This window comes from Parambassis ranga, chromosome 17, assembly GCF_900634625.1.
Source record: "Parambassis ranga chromosome 17, fParRan2.1, whole genome shotgun sequence".
Lineage (NCBI taxonomy): Eukaryota > Metazoa > Chordata > Actinopteri > Ambassidae > Parambassis > Parambassis ranga.
In genome coordinates, this window is record NC_041037.1 from 7,699,133 (window position 1) to 7,720,377 (window position 21,245).

The following is a 21,245-nucleotide window of genomic DNA, read 5'->3' on the forward strand; positions in this document are numbered from 1 at the left end:
TCAGGGGTGAAACACTGCTTTTTATTTACATGTAGTTACCTGTGCTATAACTATGAAGCTAATATCTCATTAAAGCAAGAGCACCAAGATCTGAGCAACCACTTTATTCATCACATCTCATAACTTCCAAACATCATAAATACACAACACAGTACCGTTCTGATCAGTTTCTTATCACTTTTAAACCTCTGGTACCCCTGACTACAGTAAATAATGAGAAAGACCTTAGCACACCGACCGTGCTACGAGCAGGCAGACACACACCACCACACATGCGCTGCCTCATCACAAAGTGGGCTGGCGGCTTCTTCATATGAACCGACTGCCTCTGATGTACCGCGTCCCTCGTTTCATCCGTTCCGTCCCTCCGCTTGTCGTCTGATCTTGCGGCAGCTTCAAACAGTGGCTCTGTTCAGGTCCAAGCAGAGCTGTGGACCGAGTCTGGGGGACCAAAAGGGAGTTGGACGGAGTTAGGAACTAAGTGTTTTCTTTAGGTGTTGCCCAGTGTTTGTCGGGATAGTCAACAGGATTGTGCATACGAGACTGTGAAAACCCCTGTGTTTGTCTCTACAGACAAACAATGCTAGATAAGAGAGTGTCTGGGGATGAGGGATGGGGGGGCACACACAGGGATGGTATGGCACGGTATGGTGTGGTGTGGTTTGGTTGGCTCTGCTGTCATGGACCATCCCCTCATCCCTTGCCCCCTTTGCCTCTATGAGGACCTTCATGAGAGGGACCTTTGTTCTGGGCCGGCAGGCGCACCAGTGAGTGAATGAGCAAGAGCAGCGGCGGCCTTCTTCAGTGGCGGCTGTTTGTTTACACCAGCCAGTCCCGTCATACTTCATTAGCAGCCCAGCCCACCGACAACCTCTGATGTCCTAATCGCTGATGAGTGTGTAGCTGCCCATCGGCCCAGAGCCTCGGCGGTTTGGGATAAAGGGGTTTCTCGGATTCCCACTAAATCTGCCTGTCTTCTCAGCCACTTGTGGTAGATATACTGTATGCACACAAACGCACACATGGCCTCTGTGGTGGAGAGCGGATGGCAGAGCTGGTTCTTTTATCATGGGCCAAGAGGCACAGGGAGGCAAGTCGACATCAGTGGAGCAGCAACAGTACCAGAAAACTAGCTGTGCATCACAGATATGTGAGAGACCTGCCGCCCAGGGAGACACAAAGCAGATCTTATTCAGTGCTGCCCTCTTCTGACCACAATCAGCAAAGAAAAACATGTAAATATACACATAACACACTTGTTGCCCCAAATCAATCATAACAATTACCACTAATTTGTTGTGTGTTTGGAGGTAAATTAGAATTGTGAGCCATACTAATAAATGCTAATCACAATGATCATGTATCCATTTGAATAATATATCAAGATTTATGAGCAATCAATGACTAATCCCTGTCAAGTTTCGTTATATATAAAATTGTGAATTAATACATATTACAATGTCTGATCAAACTAACCTCTTGAATGGCTTTCCCCAGCCTTTCCTCACTTTTCACCACTTTCCTGAAAGACACAGATCCACCAACACACAAATTACTGCCAATCATTTGTCTGATTGATTACTGTAATGTGCAAGTAGCAGACCTCAGAGGAAGAGGGCTAACCTGTGTATTCTCCGGGCCAGGCTGAGGGTAAAGTGAGCCGAGCAGTCGGGCTGATAAGTAGAGGGCACTACAGCGTACTCTCCAGGCGAAAGAGAGCAGGCCAGACTGACATGCTGTGTGTAACAGTGGGGGACACAGCTGGCCACAGGATCCTCATCTCTGGCTAGTCTATGCTCAGACTCCCCTTCTGGCACCTGGGCACACTGTCAATATCCCAGACTTTTGTCAAATAATATATGTACATGGATGTGTAAAGCAGGAAGTGTTGCATATATCAAATTCCATTCTAAAACATACTGGCTATCACTACATTTCTCTAGTGTTTGACTGACCTTAAAAATGTGGAAGCCAATGGGGTAGAGATCAATGTCGGGCTGGCTCTGGTGCAGGGTAACCCTGACATTAACTCCTGATGTCACCGCTGGGTTGTCACACACCATAAAAGGGAAGCAGGGGTTCTGCCAGTGAGAGGGGAAATTCCTACTTCCTCCGGCTGTCCGTCCCTCCACCCATGAGCCCTGGAAGTAAGTGGTCTCCCACTCGCCGTCCATTGTTAATGGCAGTGAGGGTGCTGGGCTTTTCAGGGCACTGAGGAAGAAATTAATTTTGTTATTTCATGAATGATCACATGAATTAGAAGGAAAATCCATCTTCTGTAAAAACAAATGTGATGAGTAATGTCTATTTGTTAAATGTAAGCAATTCTCTAACATTTACATTTACAGAGATCATATGGACTTCTAACCTTACCTAAGGGATGTAGAAGAGGAGGAGAAGACCCGGATGAGAAAGCGGGCTTCAGCTCCTGGCTGGTAGGTGCTGGGGATAAGTAGGTAGTACCCAGGCTCCAGCTGCCTGCGAAGAACCACCTCTCTCTCGTAGATATGGCAGTGTGTAGAAGCACAAGGAGGCTTGTTCAACATCCGGCTCAGATTAAAACGCTTCTTTTCCACCTGGTGAGAATTTTAATAAAATAACACAATCTCAAAGCAGTTGTTAGTTGTTAGTTGTCAAGTAAATAGCTACACATACCTTCCACATGTGCAGGGCGATGGCCTGATAGTGCTGGTGTTTTGTGTTCTTGCTGTCGTCAAGTGGCGTTTGTGCATATTTCTCTGTGTTTCTCTGTTTTCGATGCTGCAGCAGGGAAACCAGTACCTCTCCTCTGTCGCACACTTTAAGCCAAAACTTGGGGTTGCTGCTGTAACTGCTGCTGTTTCGGCTACCACCAGCAGAGCATCCTTTTATCCACCGACCAGCTAACTGATGACTGTGTGTCAGCAGGTTTCCTTTGACAAGAGGACAGTCATCAGATATTAAAAAAAACAAGATGTCTAAAACAGAAACTTAAAGTGGATTTAAAAAAATGTAGGTAACTCACCTGTATAAATGCTCTTTAAGTGTCCATCTTCACTGATTGGATATCCCACTGTGACATCATCAAACTGGGACATAAATTCAGCCTCATCCAACCAGAATTCCCCCACACCTACCCTGGACTGTAGGTCTGAAGAACAGACAGGGTCAAGAGAACTCCAACCAGCACCACTGCAGAGAGATCAAATGGGGATGCATCTGAATGAATTTAGCAAATTGGACAGGAATTAATGATACTGCTCAGTCAATATGCTTTCAAGTGATTTGGCAATCTGTATGTTCAGAGAGAATATTAGACAATTATTATTTAGATTTTTAAATACATATTCTGGAAATTCCATAATAACATAATTACCCCCATATCCAGGCTCCTCCCCAGCAGCACCTCCCCCAGGGGTTTCTAATCCTGAGCAGGCGCACTTCACCCCCTGACACCTTCTTCACATCCAGCCACTCCATGACAGTCAGAGCATGGTACTGACCCAGCTCACTGACTCCTAAAACATACATGAAAGTCAGATGATGTGGCTCAGGATCCTCTCATTGCAGGTGTACATTGAAATGCTCCTCTGACCTTCAGGGGTGTTGTTCGTTGAGCAGCTGAGTGCACAGTCATCCTTCACAGGGTACAGAAGGTTCAGGTCCAGCCTCATCCTTCTGACTTGGTCACTGTCCTGCTCTGTTTGCTGTTCCTGTTCTAAGCCTAGGTCCCCCAGGCTCCAGTGCTCAGCAAGGCCACCAGTCAAATCCACCAAGGCCTCAGACACCTGCCCTGCCCATAGCTGCTCATATGAACCATGAAGCCTAGATGGAATCAAGGGGATTTTTTTAACTTAAGTTGGTAATGCATGACAAAGTTAGTAAAAGTACATCCAGGGTATATCTTCTACATCAAAGTTCCTGGTAGGGTAAAATACAGTAAGATATGATGGGGGCATTCCACAGGCTGCTTACTTGGCATAGGCCTTCTCTAACAGTGCTACCCAGAAGGCAGTGGGGGTGTGGCAACATGAGAAGCAGAGAGTGGAATTAATACAGGGTAGGCGGTCATCAATGGTCACCTCTGCCCAGTGTCCCTGCTGCCAAAAGCGGAACTGAAAGGAGCCCCTGTAGCCGCTGTCAGCCCACTGGGGCTGGTCTGGAGGCAACACCTACAGATAGATCAACAAAAGAAGTCAAAATGGAGCAAGAGTTACAGATTATAAAAATGCATTTCTGGTTCACTGGTGTACCTTATTTAAAAGCTGCTTGTTCTTGACCAGGAAGGTGCATGCACAGAGAAACCAGCAGTCTCCTAGCAGGCCTTGTTTTGCATGACCCAGACTGATGTTGTTGGGAAAGAGGGCTGGTGACTGGCAGATTTCCTTGAGTTGTGAAAAGTACAGTTGGATTGAGAACTACCGTACAAACAAGCTGTCCCCAGAAATTACATATACATATGCTGAACTACAACTTGTAGGATATATTTCACAATCAAATGACGCACCTGGAAATTCCTCTGTGCCAGGTAATCACAGATCAGGAAGTATTTGAAAAGTCATCATCTTAACAACATCTATACAAACAAGTGACAAGAAAAAAAAACGTACCAAGAATTTCCTTGGCACTTCCTTGGCATACTCACCTGCGGACGTCGCCATGTGATGTCTCCATGCAGCCTGGCGATGGGCGTGGAGTTGTCAGAAAAGAGGGACTTGTCTTCTGAGGGGAAATCCGGATCTTCAAACAGAGCTGCAGCTCCACCTTCTGCTCTGCTCTCCCCTTTCATGGCTCATGCGTCTTTCTGCTGCTGGGTCAGTCAGTGAGTGAACCTCAGCCTCCTGTGACCTATTCCACATTTGCATGACACCTAAGAACAAAACAGTTCGTGTGGTTTACTGTATTTATCTGATTACATGGTGTCTCCCAAAAGGGAAACATGCACTCACGGTTTGACTAAAATATAAGACCTTCGCGTAATAACATTGATAACTAGAAATAAAGATATATTTCGTCTTCAAAACGAGTAATGTTACTCTCATTTATGTTCCTGAATTTTACCTTAGTCCTCTTTTGAGCATCTTTTCTCTCGTACCTGCTAACACAGCTAGCATAGTTAGCTTGAGTTAGCTTCTGCTGTATAGATGTACCGCTGATAAACCTGCAGCGTCTTCATATCGCTTCATCTTATCATGGTTTCACAACCATAACCACAACAATGGCTGTGTGAAAGATATTACAACGAGTTACACCAACACCAAACATGTCAGCCTGCAGAGACAACACACAAACACACAGAAGGCGTCTTCTTCCGCCGGAACATCCAGGAAGTGAATCCTTCCTGTGCTGTGCGGCAGCGCCATCTACTGTTAAGAGTACCGAACTACACCCTGCAAGCTGATAATTACTGCGGTCTAAAACATCAGTTCCATTCAACATGAAGGCTGCAATGCAACTTTATAGATTCGTGGACATGTCAGAAGTCAATTATATTATATATTTGTGTTGCAGTTAAATTATTTTATTAAGTGTTAATATCAATGAACTTGAAAAATACCAAGCGATTATGAAAGTAGGCTACATCAGGTCAGCAGTAGTTCCTTGAAGTCAGATATAATTACTTTGGTCCGGCCTTTAAATACTATTTCTAAGCCTTATTCTACATATTTATTCTTTTCCTGCCCTGATTCCCAACCTTCCGATCTATTTTTTTCCTGTTATAAAGTATAAAGTCGGCTCTCTTATTCCCCTTATTTAGGCACAAAATTACTTTATTCATCATAGATAAAAAGAAGTTATAGTGCAGTCAATTATTTTTTAAAATACCCTTTTTTAAAAAAGTCAATACCGACAATGTTATTTAGAAAAATAATGTATTTATTGCTGTCAATTCATGTATTCAAAGTAATAAAATATTTTATTTGTTTAATTTAAATACATTCAATTCATCTTCTTAAATTGATTTCTTCAGGAGTGTGACTGTCGCTCATTTCTTTCTGTTCAGAAACAAAAAACAAAAAAAGAAATGCATTAGGCAGATTAATACAAGACTTAAGTGTGAAAGTACGGAAAGAGTTTGAATTAATAAAAAAATTGTTCTTACTGATCAATATACTCCATGGCCTTCTTCACCCATTCTTCATCAGGGTTGCCACAGAAAAATAAGTCTTTAACAGTCTTGAATCTGTTTTTTAGATGAGAGAAGAAGTTCTGATACAGTACAGCTCCCGAACCAGCGTCAGCGTTACTCTCATGTGTGGATGTTTTTTCTTACATTACTGCTTCAATGTTGCAGAAGTTTATGTCTTGTATTCTGTAGTCTTTCAGTGCCTTCTGTGGGATGTGTTTTTCTTGGTACTTTGTGCAGCAAAACTTCACAGGACCTTTAAAAAGACAAATTACAAACATGTCAGCAAAAACACAAAGGACCATTGTAATGAGGAGAAAAGTCTTCGATGCAGGTTAAAAATGATTTAGGTGTCCTGAGGCATCAATACTTACTGCTTTCAGTCAGCACCACCAACAGCACCAGCAGGGTGGAGACACACAGAGCGAGCTTTGCCATCTTCTTCAGCAGGTCAATAAGTTTTCTGATCAGAATTCAAGGTTTCTCTCTGGGGTTTAAATACTATGAGATGAAAGTGAAAAATCTCACCGCAGACCAAGGAAGTCAAAGTTTTCTGGAAACACCCTATCTGGGTCAAGAGAGAAGTATGACACGCTCTGTGCTTTTACCCACAATGGGGCAACAAAACCCCCATCACACATTTAATGTTGTCATGATAAATATTCTGGAAATTATATTGTTGGAACGTGTCCCTATTTATATATATAACTTTATTTAATAACCTAAGTACAATATAAGATTTGACTCAGCAAATCTGAATGTTGACTTTAAATGCTCTTATACTGACATTTTCAGACAGACCTGAGAACATGGTGTACAGTAAACCCCAACACCCAAACATCCGGCTGACCTTATTGCTGCAACAAACAGTGCAAATAAAGAGACATATGACCGCAGACTATTCTGATTCTGATGCCAGCATGGATGCTGCATCAGCCCTTCTTTAAACAACACTCTTCAAGGAGCTCCCCGACTGTAATATCTTTATTTAGCTGCTTAACAGTTCGGGCCTTTCTTTGTTGCTGTTGTTCTTTTCATGATGCTCCAGTTGTTCTGGATGGGCAACAGCTAAGGATAGGAGTCGGGCCTGTTATCAGACTGATTGTGAGCCGTGCTGTTGTACATGCAGAATGTCTTGAAACACAAGAGAAACACAGCTGGACACTGACATACTGTATGTTGTTCCAAAATGTCTGTATAGCCTCTTTATATCACCCCCTTCATATTGATTATTTTGAACGACTTATATGAATAAAAATAAATAAATGGCGTATTAAAGAGCAACCATTGGCTGTATTGTGGAGAAAAAAAGCCTTGTGCCAACCACAGTATAACTAAATTTACAACGGCACCTGCACACATGCTGACTCATTGTCATATTGATCGAAAGCTGTTTAGTAATAACTAGAAAACAAATATTTTCCTCTTTGATGAATCAAATCTGCCATAAATAGGTCTACCACAGCTATGACAGTGCTCTGTCTAAGGAGAAGTTTTGTTTCCATTCATTATCAACCAAATTCATATCATGAGGAACTGACATCCCAGGAAAATTTGTGATATTTTAACCAGGCTTTTCACACGTGATGATTTGTGTGTTTGTATATTTGGATATTTTGGAATATCTACTGAGTTAAGTTGACATTAACTCACTTAGCTTTTAGATATGAATCTGCTAACATTACAGAAAGTGCACTGATGAAGCTTTTAGATGTAAATGAAGTATTTTCCAGCTGAATATTTCTTATTATTGTTTCTTAATATGTTTTCTTTTGTTTAACACTTCATGATACAACGATCTAAATTAGTGTGGTTTGGACATGTCACATTATAATCTGCAGTGGATATCATCTTTTCCAATAACACAAGAAAAGCTCTATCATCCCCACTTACTCTGACTGAATCAAGATGAACATTAAATGAACACGGACTGCAGAATTTAGAATAGAATAGAATAGAATAGAATAGAATAGAATAGAATAGAATAGAATAGAATATACTTTATTAATCCCTTTGAGAAGGTCCCTCAGGGAAATTCGGGTACTGGCAGCATCACAACACCAACAGTAAGAGCAAGATTATATAGAATAAAATAGAATATATTATAATAAAAGCTAAAAAGCAAGAGGAATTATGTACAAACATTGCACACCAGCATAGATGGTACAGATAAGTTATTGCACGTGTGTTGTATGAGGCGGGCTGTACTCCCTCCTTCTCCCTTATTCTCCCCATCCAGTCAAAAGCAGAGTTGTAAAGTTTGAAGTTTACAAGTTTTATTGTGGAAAAAAACAAAGAAACTTATATTCACTGAATACGCCACGTTACTGCTCAGTCTTTGGCCTCATAGGTCAGATACACGAGATAACAATCGACTGAAAATTAGCGTCGGACCCCTGACAGGTTAAACTCAGCAGGAAACCGTAATGTAACTCATGCATGCTGTGGTTTTGCTGGAAAGTTCTTGATGCACTGAGGGTATCGTGACCTGTTTCAGTGCTCCAAATGCACTTTTTCCTTCTTTGATGCATGGGTCTTGAGTATTTACTAAATGTTCCCCTGACCTAGAAAAGAACCTCTGTGCAACCTTTCTGCAACCCACTGAGCGGCCTACATCACATTACCACACGGAGGTCTTTTCTGCAGCTCTTTTCCATTTAAATGACACATCTTTTTTTTTTTTGTCTCTGTGTGTGTTATGAGAATCACAGAGCGGAGCTGCACCTTATAACTTTGTTGCACTAGTTCTACAGGGTCATTTGTGAAGGTGTGTTACACAAGAGTCAGTTTTGTCAGGTGTGTTTTACACAGCTCATATAACTAAGATTGAATGTTTTTATAAATTATTATTATCACCAATTATTACTATAAATTATTAATAATGTTTTTGATTGGACTAAATCCAAGAAACAAATCCAACACATTTTTAACATGATGACATTTGAGTTTTTTACAGTGATATAATCTAAATAATAAACATGTATACACACAGATAATCAGTTCATCACATTCACAGGTGAATGACAGCACTGCTGCCGTGTGTGTATATGCGTGCAACCTTCCACCTTCCTTTTTTTTTTCTTTGGGGAAAATGCTGGGGGTTTTTCCAGTGGTGCTGTGGGCAGAGTTAATGTGTTTCCAATGTTCTCAGGTCATATAAATGCAGCTGCGATCAGCAGCTCTTCACAACACAACCTCTCTGACTCCACCTGAAGACAGACAAGACAACAGCTCAGCACTGAACCTCCAGCACAGGAAGACATGGCATCTATCAAAGTCAGCGTGGCGGTGATCTCACTGCTCACTGTTTGGCTGCTGGCCACACACACATCTGCAGGTACTTTCAGTATTGTTTGTTTTTTTTATTTGTTTACGTTGTCATTCATCCACACAAATGGATCTAGATCATTTATCTGATCAAATTGTCACTGTTCTCACAGGGTCCTATAACTGCTGCCGCCAATACACAAGAGGAAAAATACCATTTAATAAAATCAAGGGGTATGCAGTCCAGACCGACACAGAGTCCTGTCCCCTCAAGGCCATCATGTAAATATATAATGATATTTATTTCCTGCATCCCAGCCAGCATTAGTGTTTGTAATGTCTAATTTGTATTAATGCAAGTTTCCTCTTTTTTTGATAGTTTCCTAACAGAGAGCAACAGAAGAGTGTGCACTAACCCTGCTTTGAACTGGGTTATGGATTACATCAACCGCATCAGGTAAGGTGGCTTTTTTTTGTTTTTTGTTTGCAAACAATATGACCAATAACTATATTAATTGTGCGAGAAAGCAGCAAGACAATTAATGCTGTCTGTTATCATTGCAGGAACAAGGCGCAACAGGTTCACAAGATGGCACAAACTCACACATAGACGGCACAGATGAAGTTTCTCTGTTTCACGGCAAACAGTTATTCTATCTCAGCTTTAATGTTTCACTGCTTTAAGTTTCAGTGACTAGGTGGTACAATAAATCTCTTGAAAGCTATCAGCTCAGTTTTAAGAGCACTGTATAATATTATTTTTCTACGAGTAAGATTTATTTTTGTATGTGTGTAAAAGTAATAAAGTTTAAAAAAAAAACAATAACTTGTCCCTTGTATGGTTTTATTGCTGTTAATGTGAGATGTTTCCTGTTTGCATTGTTCAAAGTTTACACAGTGCACTGTCAACATATCACCTTTTATCTTACTTCCTGGTTAATCTTCTCACGGTGAAAAAAAAAATTCCAGCTCTGGAAGTTTTGAACCTCACGGTAAAACCTAGAAAACAGTTCAACACTGAAGTGCTGAAAGTCCTCTGACATCAGCAGGAGGAAGTCATGGGAGCTGTCAAACAGGAATGTTGAGCTGTTATAAATGCTGACATCGGCCGTAGTGAAGTGGGAGGCTTGGTAGTGTGATAGTTGTGATGATGAAATTATACCAACATTCATAGAAACACACTTAAATGGATAAGGGTTGGTGGTGTGGCATGTTTAAAAGTATATACAGAGACGTCAAATGAACCGTCACATCTAAAAACAAATGCCATATACCAAAAAATAAAAAGATGTATGTATTGAAAATCAAAGTTTGCAACAATACATCCGATTGTCCAATGATCATTAATATGGCAAAACTGTCATCTATCATCGCTAAAACTTGTACATAAAATATGACAGTTGATGATCAAGCAGCAGCAGGAAACCAGTAAGTTTTAATTATACTGTAAAGTCTCTATATTCTGCAAACATTAGCTGCTGTAAGCTGTTGACAGTCATGTAGAACACAACTGCAGCAGTGTTGGAAATATGTTTGTTTAGTATATATAACTTGTACATATATATTTAAAGACACACAAACAGAGGAATAGAATCAGAAATAGCTGTAATGTAATTATATGTCACACTATGAAAGTAAAGAATTTGCTTTTATTGCTCTCTGTAATGTCATGTGATTTGCACTCTAAGCACAGATTGAAGTTATGTAAAAACTCGACACTAGAGGGAGTAGTATCCCGTCAGAGAGCTGTGAGTCCAGCAACACTGCCGTTAGTTTGTGTTGTGTCTCCTAATGCATACTAATCTTTAGTGCTGCTTCTCACCTGCACTTAAACTCGTTTTAGCAGGGCTTCCGTCAATGAAATGTGACATTCTGAATGTGATGAATTCAAACTACATAATAATAATAATAATGAGATGATGGATGTGTCCACACCCTGTGAATCTGCTGGCAACACTAACAAAGCTGAACAAACGGAGCGCCTTCTCCTGTCCCATGAATCCATCCCAAATGACAGTCCGAAGCTACGCTCACAGCCACTATTACATCACCTCCACTCTTCTGCACCACTGCACAGAGTGCTTTTCTATGAATAATACAGAGAGACTTGGGAGAGGGGGACATGGACATGGGGCTTGGTTACTAAATGACAGAGAGGGTGTGAGTGAGTGTACTGTTGAAAAAGGAGCGGCTGAGAGATGGAGGTGTGGTGAATTATTACTAATCCACACAGTGAATAATAACATCAGGCGCTAACAAATGGTTTCTGATGATTTAACTTTATTGAGTCATCTGATCATAAAACAAATTCCCACACATGTACATACATCAATGTGAGCTGTGCGTTTACCTTACATGAATTACTGATGCAGGACACGGCGTTAGAGAGTTGTTACAGAAGGGTACAAAGAGAAATGGCAGCAGCGTGGCCGGTCCCAGACTGTGAAGAAAGACAAGGTTATAGACTGCTCTTTTCCCATGAGGGAGCAGGCTTTAGTATGGGAGGAAAATAACATATTGCACTCTGAGATCAGCAGACAGGCTCTCTATCATATCTCTCTCTCTCTCTCTCACAGGCTGGAAAACATGAAACCTCAAACACAGATAATGAGGTATCCTCAGCCAGAAAGGTGAAAACAATCTTCTTTGTCCATGTGAAAGTTGCTTATATCATCACAGCAGGAAGAATTTTATACAAAACTTACTAAGAACTAGATCTTTCTGTCGTTTTTGGTTCCCTTGTCCTCCCCTTTCTCTCCAATCCTTCATTCTTGCCAGCACACAGTTAACACGGAGTTAACTGAGCTCAGTATATAATTAGACAAACAAAAAAGAGAGGGATGAAACATCTAAAGGAGAAGAGACTCCAAATGATTACACATTCACTTCGCTTCCTTCCCCTTTGCTGCACACATAACCATCAATTAGAGGAGAGAAGAGGAGGATGAGGACAAGCAAGCAGCCAGAAGTCTATTTGTGTCTCTATTTCTTTCTCTCTCTCTCTCTCTCTCTCTCTTTTCCCTTTAAGACTCCCAGCACCGGGGAGGGGAGGAAGAGAGGAGAAAATAGAAGTGAAAAACAAGAAGTATATAAATAAAGAAATCAGAGTGCTTCACATCCGGTCGGCTGATTGGTGGAGACGCGAGTCAGGCAGATCTGGGCCACAGTTGCACTCATTGTTCAGTGAGCTTTTCTACACAGTCCAACCCAGCGACAGCAATGAATGTTGATTGTGACCTTTGCTCTTTGGGTACAGTGGAAACACAGTGTCACTTTTTGGTGCATGTATGCATGCATTTTTCCCCCTCTCTCTGGATCTGCATGCACCCACTTGCCCTTTTGTTGTTAATTCATTTTTTTTGTGTGTTTTTTGCTCATTTCTGACGTCGTCAGAGCGAGCCACGGGGCACAGTCAACGGTCGATGGTTTTTATGTGATCCATACCAAACTCACCGACAGCGTTGAATGTTCACCGAGGCAGGCAGGACGGCAGCTGTGACCGTGAGCCGAGCTGACAGAGAGGAGGCAGGCCACACGGAGGAAGGAGGGAGGGAGGGAGGGAGGGACGGAGAGGGACCGAGACGAGGACGGTGCTTAAAAAACCACAGAGGTCAGGTTGCGCAACCAGGAGACGTGATGACACAAGACAGTGGCAGAATGAGTCCGCTGTCCGCAGGGCAGTGACGGTTCTGGTTATGTTATACACAAAAAAACATCACAGAGTGTGTTTAGAGCACAAGCTGAGAGGATATGCTTTATTGCATTACTACCACCTCATTAATCAGAGGAGCTTTTATGCCTTTCATCTTCGGGCCATCGCAGCATCTGAAACACAGATGAAGAGGAAGTTGTTAGCACTGATATTCCACAGTATTTATATCTTTAAAGGATCATTTCACACAAAACTACATTTCTTCCTGGGGTGAGAGATCAGAGGTTGCTCCCACTGAAATGATTCAGAATTACATTTATTGGTCACAGTATTGAGAGATAACCTTTAAAATATATGTTCTTTGCAGTTCTATTATTAAACAGTGTTCATTAGCAAGACTTTAATAAAAAAAAATACTCCACTTAATGCTTCATCTCCACATTTCATCACATGAGTTTGTGTTAAACGTATATTTCAAGTCCTGCACACCCATCCGCCCTCTGTCATGACATGAGAATTATTACCGAACTATCTTAAAGTCTTATGGACATCTCCTCTAGAGAACAATGCCGATGTCCTACTGTGCAACCAAGCTTTTTATATGCTTTCCACTGCCGGGCCACAGACTGTGAGCGCCCATTGTCAGGAGCAGGCCATAGCTGGGGAACAACTACCAACAGTGTCACTGCGCTGCTGCACTGACGTCAGGATGCTAAACGCTGATCTACGGCCATTCATCGCCCCATTTCATCAGCTTAGGGTGCTGATGTCATTGAGCAAGCTAGACCTGCATCCATTACTACGCTGGGGGAGATGGGGAGGCCGACATCAGGCTAGCATGATAACACACTGGCCACAATGGATGAATAATGTGTGACACTATTGTGGCTGTAATTCAGAAAGTCGTAAAACAGACAATTTGTTTTTTGTCTCTGTGAGTATGCCGGATCTTTGAATTATTGCCTTCAGACCTACTATGAATATGCAAACGTGTACAAATTATTTCACACAACTGCAGATAAAAGCAGCACATCAGCCGGTAAATAACGCCCAATAATGTTTACAGCCACTTAGAAGATAACGTGAAAATCTATAGATGCTGCTTGCATGTGAACTAGAAGTCTATTTTCTCAAACGGTGAACAAACAAGCTTCAGATAAGCGACTCAATTCATTTGCCAAACTATGTCTTCCCTCCTCCATCACAGCCACAGCCACAAACACACACTTACACCTCACCCGACAATAAGACCTAAAATGAAAAATAGGCAGAGGGGTCGAGGGAGAGGAGAAAAGGGGGCTTTGCCATGGCAACCCCAGTGTCAGCCAGCCATTTCTTCTTAATCCCCCTCAGTTCAATGTCGCGCCCTCTGAGGGACCCCCTCTCTACAGCTGAATATTTCTTTTGTGTTGAGACTCTGCGTGTATATATATGTGTGTGTGTGAGGGAGGAATCACAGAGGTGGGAGGGATTGGGGTTAGAAGGGGGGAGATCATAGCAAACCCAGCTTAAATGGGGGGCCAAGCTACAGGCCACAGGATCTCAACATTACACTGAGGCGTACAAAACAGAGATCAAATCACACACATACACACACACAGATATATGTACATGTTTAAACTATATATTGATGGCGACAGATAGAATGCCAGATGATTACAACATATGGCAAACAGCCGGACCTTTCCTCCCTGACAAACCCCGCACTTCATTTTTTTCCCCTCAAACTCTCATGGTCTCTCGCTCTTGCCTGAGCAGGCCACTTTACATTACTGACAAAAGCGGTTTTGGAGGAGTGGGTGGAGAGAGGCGTCAGCTGCTAGACAAAATAAAAAGGCCTCTATTTGTTCCTGACAATAAACGTCCCCATCTTTGGAGCTCCTCCACAGCTGCAGCTAGATAGGCTTTCATTTCTAACTACAGACTAATAGAGAGCAGTGTCTCCTTCCTCTACTATAAGCAGATTTAGCATGCGGGATAAAATTTTAGGGGTTTATAGTGACTTTCTGTGATGCTACTCCAAAGAATGGTGACTATTCAGTAATAGAGTGAGTATTTCTATGATGATGTTTGTGTGCAGTGTACCTGCTGAAATCATCTTGGAGTTACATGATCAGCAGCTGCGTGTCAAAGCCTAGAAGAAAGCAGATGTAAACACAGAAGCAGTTAGACACACACACTGGTTTTATAAAGAAACAACACAATCACTCCTTCTGGAAATCTAAGTTTCCTAATCAACGGACGATTAATGTCCAGTGCATCCTCCGGAAATCCCAAAGCACGCTTCCCTCGAGGCCGAGCAGTGGAGGCGGGAGGAGGAAGTGCCAGCGGCGTGTCTCTGGGGTGGTCTGTCGTGGCCGTGGGTGAGGCTTTAATGTAGCTGCATGTCCAGTGTATACTGTACATTTACTCATAATGACTAACAGACCTGCAGTCTGCCTGTAGGGGCTTCACATGCCGCTCCATGCCTACACATACATATGCTCCACTTTAATGGCGGCCCTCAGACTTTATTTGAAGTGAGCTGTGGTGTTTCACAAGAAAAAAAAATGGCTTTTTTTCAAAAGGAGTAAAGAAAAAATACAACTTAGGACGTAAAGTGCCCTCATTGGGTTAATAACTGACCCTTGTGAGCTGGGCGAGCATAAATCCATTCAGAATATGGACAATAATTACAGTTTGGCTGCTCTGTGGTGGCTCTTTTTTCTACCCTATATAGATCTTGGCTTGCCAAACATCTGGCTGGGTTATTGTATGTGCCATAGGCTACAGACATCATTTTAAAAATATATTGCTGCAAACCTGCACATTTTTCTAGTTTATAGCTAATTTAATTTCTATCTACGATCCCCAAAGTTTTTAACAATGGAAAGAAAATTATAATCCTCTTCCTCACAAGGCTCCCCATAGACGACGATCTGCTCTTAAGAACATCAGGAAATGTAAAGAAACTAGAAGCCATTCTAGTCTATAAGAGAGCAAAGGGCACATTGTAACACAAGGTGCAGAGTCTGTCCAACAAGTGCAAAGATGGTGAGTTAGTACCCTGGGACTGATTGGCAGGGTGGGGTCACTGGGTGACCCCTGACCTTTTTAACCTCAGGAATGTTGTCATGCTGGTGCTTGTATTGTTCCAGCCTCCCTGAGGCCAGCCGAGCCAAGCATCAAATGAATGTGAACGCTGAATGTTCTTGCGGGCTTTTCTCCTCCCAAGGAAAGAAAAAAAAATCTTCTCTATCTTCCCCTAATCCTTTCTGTTCTGCTCTCCATCCTTAGACTTCAACAAACAAAAGGTGTCAACAGGTCTGAGAGTGGGCTATTGGTCTGAAGTGCACAGGACAGGAAGGCCCATAGCATGGGTGCCAGGCTGACTCCTCACTGACCTAAATGTCCATGAAACACGCAATAAAAGGTGCCTAACAAAAACTACACTGCAGAAAAAGACCTTTTTTGGACTAATCACTCATCAAATAAACCAGTGTTTTTATTGGGCCACTGTCCACATCTAAGAGATGTGTGTGTATCTTCAGGCAGTCTGAGAGTCTGGCTCTGAAGGAAGTCACCAGCAGTATAAGGAATCTGACAGATGAGAGGGCCAGACAGACAATTACTGCCCAGGTATGTCCTTTATACCCACCTAGGGCTGGTCAGAGGAAATGGAGGAATTTATGATGTCATAAAAAAGTGCCAGAGGAGAAGTGCCTGAGAACAGGTTGTCTCTAGAACTGGAGCCATAAAAGATTCCTGCGGCTTCCGCTCCCTCCCCCTGACTACCACCCGAGACGATAATACCAGGCCGAGCACTAGCAGATATATGTAAGAATGGAATAATGTGGTGTCGGACAGGTAATGACCAGCACCGGTGTGTCTTTGGAGCAAAAATGTTTGAGGAAGGCTCCATAACTTTACATTTTAACTGTAATGAACTGATTTAATTTTACACATTTATTTCTAAAATATTTCAAACATAATAATAATAATAATAATAATAAAAGTAATAATATTTTAATTGAGGGTTTTAATCATATATTTATCATTGGTTTAAATATATATTCAGTTTAATACTTAAACATGAATTTTTTTTCCCCCTCTAACCGCCTCTTTACAGTTAAAACCACAACAAATACAAACCTCCATATAGGAAATGTCTTTAACAAGAGCAGCACCATCTGTCAGCTCAGACTGAGCAGGTGCAGGATAGGATGTAGCCCTTAAGGATACTGCTTCCTCTTTACATGTCCACACAAATTCACATCTACATACACAGCACTGCTCTTCCTGCTACAAAAAAAAGGGATAGAGACACAGTCTCACAATCTCGGTGCTTGTTAAAAAAAGGAAGAGAAGAAGGTGGTTATTTGCTCTACAGCCTCACTAAGGAGGTTTCCCATTGTAAAAAGGAGTGGCTGCACAGCCCCGTTTCCTTTCATCCCTCTCCTTGAGGCACGCTGCCTTTGTCTCACAGGGGACAGAACACCCAACCTCCCGGCTATGCTACACTGGTCAAATACCTGGGAACTACCACTGGCCTGGTGGGAAAAACACAAAAAAAACAAGAGGAGGTGGAGGAGGAGAGACAGAAAGAGAGGAGGAGGTGGGACAAGGTGTGAGTTAATCTGAAGTACGGTGAGACTGACCAGCTCAGACTGAAGAGCCTGCTAAATGAAACCTGTTATTAAACCTCAAAAAGGAAGAAGCCGCACATAGAGAGAGAACATCTGGTACCAAACTACTTAAAAATGATGGTAAAGTTGTTGACAAGCCATCTATTGAGTGTACAGACTTTTTTAACTCTACTTTTTCTACGTTTTCAGTTGATGGTCTTTTTCCTGTGCATGTGTGCTACTACTATGAGAGCTCAGAGGTTAAAGACAGTAGATCTTTTTTTCGCACTTTCATGCCAGCTCAGCAGAATGAAGGCAGTTCCTGTATACGAGGTCCTGTATAGGGTTGAAGTGAGTTTAAGTCCTCCTCAAACCTTGACTGCAGCCGGCTGAATGTAAAGCTTTACGTTCCAGTCTGCCCGGCCTGCCTCGGCAACCAGACCTCGCTGTCAAACCTCATAAAGCGGAGCTCAAACAGCAGGGTTGTGCTTAAAGCCTTAGGGGAGGAAGATAAAGTAAAATAAGGACAAATAACGAGGAAAATAAGAATGCAGCCATTCAAGAAAGTGAAGAGAAAAAGGGTGAAAAGCTCCGCGACAAAAGCTCTTTAGCTGAAACTCTGATGGCACGCCTCCAGTGTGCTGAATAAGAAAATATACTTTGGGGACAAATTGCAGCATAAGACACAAGAAAGTGAAAATACCATTGAGGAAGTGTTAAGAACATAATCCTCCCTTCTAATTTTTAGGTTTTCGCTTAGCTGTCGGGAGGGAAACAAGGAGGACCCACAAGTTTATTTTCAAATAGTCCACAAAGAATGCCTGTCATTTCCTGGCGTTCCCCACTTCCATATGAAAGCCTCCTTTCCTTTAGGAACAATGGGAAAGATTCCAAAATTTCCATGGGGAGTTTCTTGCACGGTGATACAAAGGAGAGCATGTTGTGACAGAATGGAGACAGTGTGTTTCTCTCAGCTGTGACAAGATGACGAGTCTGTGTCTCACAATGCTGCGTGATTAAAAAGCAGCAACACAAACAGCTGTAATGTCTCAAGAACAGGCTGAGAGCGAGGCCGACTGGCAGGCCGGTTCTCACTGGAAAATCTGTCTTTTTTTTCATATCTGCGTTGCCAAATACTAGGTTTGAACAGAAATAGAAAAATATTTGATGTTATGGAATGGATAAAATCTGACTGTTCCAGGGAAGGAGTGTGTTTTCTCTTTCAGAAACTGTCTCACACACACACACACACACAAGCTGCAAGAGTTTCTTAATTAACCGAAAGGGTGCATTTGGTCCTGAAGTGGAAGGAGTTCAAATGTCATGTGCTTCTGAATGGACCAATAGGCTCTTGAAAGCCACCTGGCTTGTCCCAGACCTGAGCCCCTGGCCAGACGGGAGGTCAAAGGTCATCCACTTGACTAGAGAGGCAGTATGTTGCAATGCCTGAGGCAGGGTGCAGGGATCTCCATTACCTGACCTTCCCATTTAACCATTTCTGCAGCCGCACACATACACATGTTCTTGTTGCTATGAAGAAATCTTCCTGACATGCTTGAACATAATTCAGATTAACATGTGCCACTTTGGCTTCATACATATTAAGGTCATGGATCTCTCCCGGTGATGATAAGAGAAGTAATATGTGCTCCCTCCATGAGGTGAACATTATTTTTTTCTGATGAAATATAGACACATTATGGTCTAATTTGAGCTGTTCCACTGTGACAAGAGATGCAGGAACAATGGTGATCTGTGGTTGAGCGCCTCTCCGCTGTGATAGCAGGTTGCTTCTCAACATAATTGCAGGGTGCATCTGATGAAACTCATCACATGTGAAAATGAGCTACGCAGGAATTATGATCATAGTTCCAGCAGGAGATGAGATAACATCCAACCACCCCTCTGCCCGCAGAGCCTACAGTAGCCAGAAGACATTGGCTTTTGCTCTGCACACACTGATAACTCTCTCTGAGAGCAAACTGAATTAAAAAGAAATGCACTTGCTGCTCTTTAATGTGAGGGAGCAGGGGGCTGCTGCCTTTCCTTCTTTCTTCTTCACCAGGGACAAAGCTAAAGTGAATTATGTGTATGTATTAACTCAGCCCTGAGAGGGACGGATTTGTGAGTGTGCATCAGCATCAGCATCCATCACTGCTCACTCAGGTATATTCCACTAATTTATGTAAAAGTACAAGCAGTTTAATGGATGTCAGGGTTAAATAAATGTTTTCTTTAATCTACAAATTTACTTTTTTCTCCACTAAATCCATAGCCAGTAAAATGTAGTGCTGCACTCAGCGTCTAGACCTACTATATCCAGATGGGAGAAGAATTTATGGAGACTGCCTCATTAACCTTAAGGCATATTACTGCTTGGCACAACACGTCTCCTAAAGTCTCCTTACTCGGCTGCATTAAACTACCTGGAGGATCAGAGCTGAGTGCCACAGCAGGACAACTTGTGTCCTATAAGACCGTGGACATGTGCATGCAGTGCTCGTGATGTGCGTTTATTTGGTCAGTGTGCATCATTCTCAGAGTGCCCACCCTAAAAAAATGGCAGTCAGGCTGTTTTTGCCATGTGCCGAAAGCCCAAATTCCGGGAGGAAGTCAGATGCGCAAAGGCTGTTTCCGAGAATTCGGGATGCGCAAAAGCCATGCGTCCACTCTCCTATTTTAAAACAGCATAAAAGACACGCATGCTTCATGTTCAGTCACTTCATACAACATTTGAATTGCACCACTTTGTCTGATGCCTTTTTATATTTTCTGGGAACACCAACACACACACTCACACACACACAGACACACATCATGAGTCACGGCTTGGCAAGAGACGGGGTGGCGGCTCTGAATGATCGCTGTCTGTTTTCTGCTCTTCAGGTGTCTCACCCGGGTTTCTTTGGGGCAAGGGAGGTTGCTGTAATGTCGATATAATGACAGATGGTGCGCACAAAGCCGGTGCGCATTGTTCAGCTGAAAAATAATAGCCACCATTTATCAGTGTTCGCCGACTTTCAGGCCCAGCAGAGAATGTATGGTGAGTGAAATGAATCAAAGTTATGTTGTTGTGGAGCCTCCTATAGCAGGATTCCTTTAGGCTGCACGAGATGTTTAAACAAACTTTCCAGGAAAAGAGCAGGAGCTGCGTGTATCTGTGCACTGTTTGTTTTTAGACGAGGCGAGGACAGTTTTATAAAAGTTCAAATGTGCGTAAAAATGATCCATATTCCACAGTGTGTTAGAAGTACACTGATTTCCATTAGAAATTCACGTGATTCTAGAGACGCGGAGCCGCCTAGGTCTCACAACACACGAGTTTCACATTCAGTCCATGCGCAAACCCACCCCGGCATCCACACACACACAAATAAAATATTATAGAAGCGCCACCTTAATTTGAGTAAAACATCACTTTGCAAAGACTAAACACATCCCTCCATATTTCAGATTATTCATTGTTACATGATGTCATACTTACAAGATTTTCCTGCTTGTAAAAAACAAAAAAAACAGCAGGATTCAGCGTCCTGTCCTCTTCGACTCGGCTACATTTTCACTCTCATCACCTCCATCCGAGCCAAACTCCACACCGACTGAGCGCCTGCCCTTC

At 42.4% G+C, this 21,245-nt stretch overlaps 3 protein-coding genes and 1 long non-coding RNA gene across 4 annotated transcripts; 1 reads left to right on the forward strand and 3 right to left on the reverse strand.

Moving 5' to 3' along the window:
* Positions 1 to 89: 89 nt before the first annotated feature.
* Positions 90 to 5,284, reverse strand: capn10 (calpain 10). The gene is made up of 13 exons (XM_028428285.1): positions 5,041 to 5,284; positions 4,625 to 4,849; positions 4,233 to 4,364; positions 3,955 to 4,151; positions 3,575 to 3,804; positions 3,356 to 3,497; positions 3,005 to 3,171; positions 2,656 to 2,912; positions 2,374 to 2,576; positions 1,956 to 2,211; positions 1,624 to 1,826; positions 1,477 to 1,522; positions 90 to 1,159 (listed from the first exon to the last, which is right to left on the reverse strand). Exons 2-13 carry the CDS (start codon positions 4,766 to 4,768, stop codon positions 1,130 to 1,132), a joined length of 2,007 nt encoding a protein of 668 aa, XP_028284086.1. The 5' UTR covers positions 4,769 to 4,849; positions 5,041 to 5,284; the 3' UTR covers positions 90 to 1,129.
* A 554-nt stretch (positions 5,285 to 5,838) lies between these two features.
* ccl20a.4 (chemokine (C-C motif) ligand 20a, duplicate 4) lies at positions 5,839 to 6,592 on the reverse strand. Its single transcript, XM_028428194.1, has 4 exons — positions 6,481 to 6,592; positions 6,254 to 6,362; positions 6,083 to 6,163; positions 5,839 to 5,975 (listed from the first exon to the last, which is right to left on the reverse strand). The coding sequence occupies exons 1-4, from the start codon at positions 6,542 to 6,544 to the stop codon at positions 5,966 to 5,968; spliced, it is 264 nt and encodes an 87-aa protein (XP_028283995.1). The 5' UTR covers positions 6,545 to 6,592; the 3' UTR covers positions 5,839 to 5,965.
* A 2,695-nt stretch (positions 6,593 to 9,287) lies between these two features.
* On the forward strand, positions 9,288 to 10,196 carry ccl20a.3 (chemokine (C-C motif) ligand 20a, duplicate 3). Its single transcript, XM_028428003.1, has 4 exons — positions 9,288 to 9,443; positions 9,547 to 9,655; positions 9,753 to 9,830; positions 9,938 to 10,196. The coding sequence occupies exons 1-4, from the start codon at positions 9,368 to 9,370 to the stop codon at positions 9,981 to 9,983; spliced, it is 309 nt and encodes a 102-aa protein (XP_028283804.1). The 5' UTR covers positions 9,288 to 9,367; the 3' UTR covers positions 9,984 to 10,196.
* Positions 10,197 to 13,147: 2,951 nt separating this feature from the next.
* Positions 13,148 to 21,245, reverse strand: LOC114450364 (uncharacterized). The gene is made up of 3 exons (XR_003672074.1): positions 21,114 to 21,245; positions 15,111 to 15,159; positions 13,148 to 13,198 (listed from the first exon to the last, which is right to left on the reverse strand). It is a non-coding gene; the product is annotated as an uncharacterized LOC114450364 (long non-coding RNA).

Excerpts from the sequence above, each read along its gene's own strand:
- capn10 (XM_028428285.1), bottom strand. The coding sequence starts at position 4,768 with ATGAAAGGGGAGAGCAGAGCAGAAGGTGGAGCTGCAGCTCTGTTTGAA. Across the intron at positions 3,172-3,355 it reads GGAGGAGCCTGGATATGGGG|TGGTGCTGGTTGGAGTTCTC; the intron begins GTAATTATGTTA and ends ATCTCTCTGCAG. Across the intron at positions 1,523-1,623 it reads CTGGCCCGGAGAATACACAG|GAAAGTGGTGAAAAGTGAGG; the intron begins GTTAGCCCTCTT and ends TGTGTCTTTCAG.
- ccl20a.4 (XM_028428194.1), bottom strand. The coding sequence starts at position 6,544 with ATGGCAAAGCTCGCTCTGTGTGTCTCCACCCTGCTGGTGCTGTTGGTG. Across the intron at positions 6,363-6,480 it reads GGTGGTGCTGACTGAAAGCA|GTCCTGTGAAGTTTTGCTGC; the intron begins GTAAGTATTGAT and ends GTCTTTTTAAAG. Across the intron at positions 6,164-6,253 it reads TGCAACATTGAAGCAGTAAT|ATTCAAGACTGTTAAAGACT; the intron begins GTAAGAAAAAAC and ends TCTAAAAAACAG.
- ccl20a.3 (XM_028428003.1), top strand. The coding sequence starts at position 9,368 with ATGGCATCTATCAAAGTCAGCGTGGCGGTGATCTCACTGCTCACTGTT. Across the intron at positions 9,444-9,546 it reads GGCCACACACACATCTGCAG|GGTCCTATAACTGCTGCCGC; the intron begins GTACTTTCAGTA and ends CTGTTCTCACAG. Across the intron at positions 9,656-9,752 it reads TGTCCCCTCAAGGCCATCAT|TTTCCTAACAGAGAGCAACA; the intron begins GTAAATATATAA and ends TTTTTTTGATAG.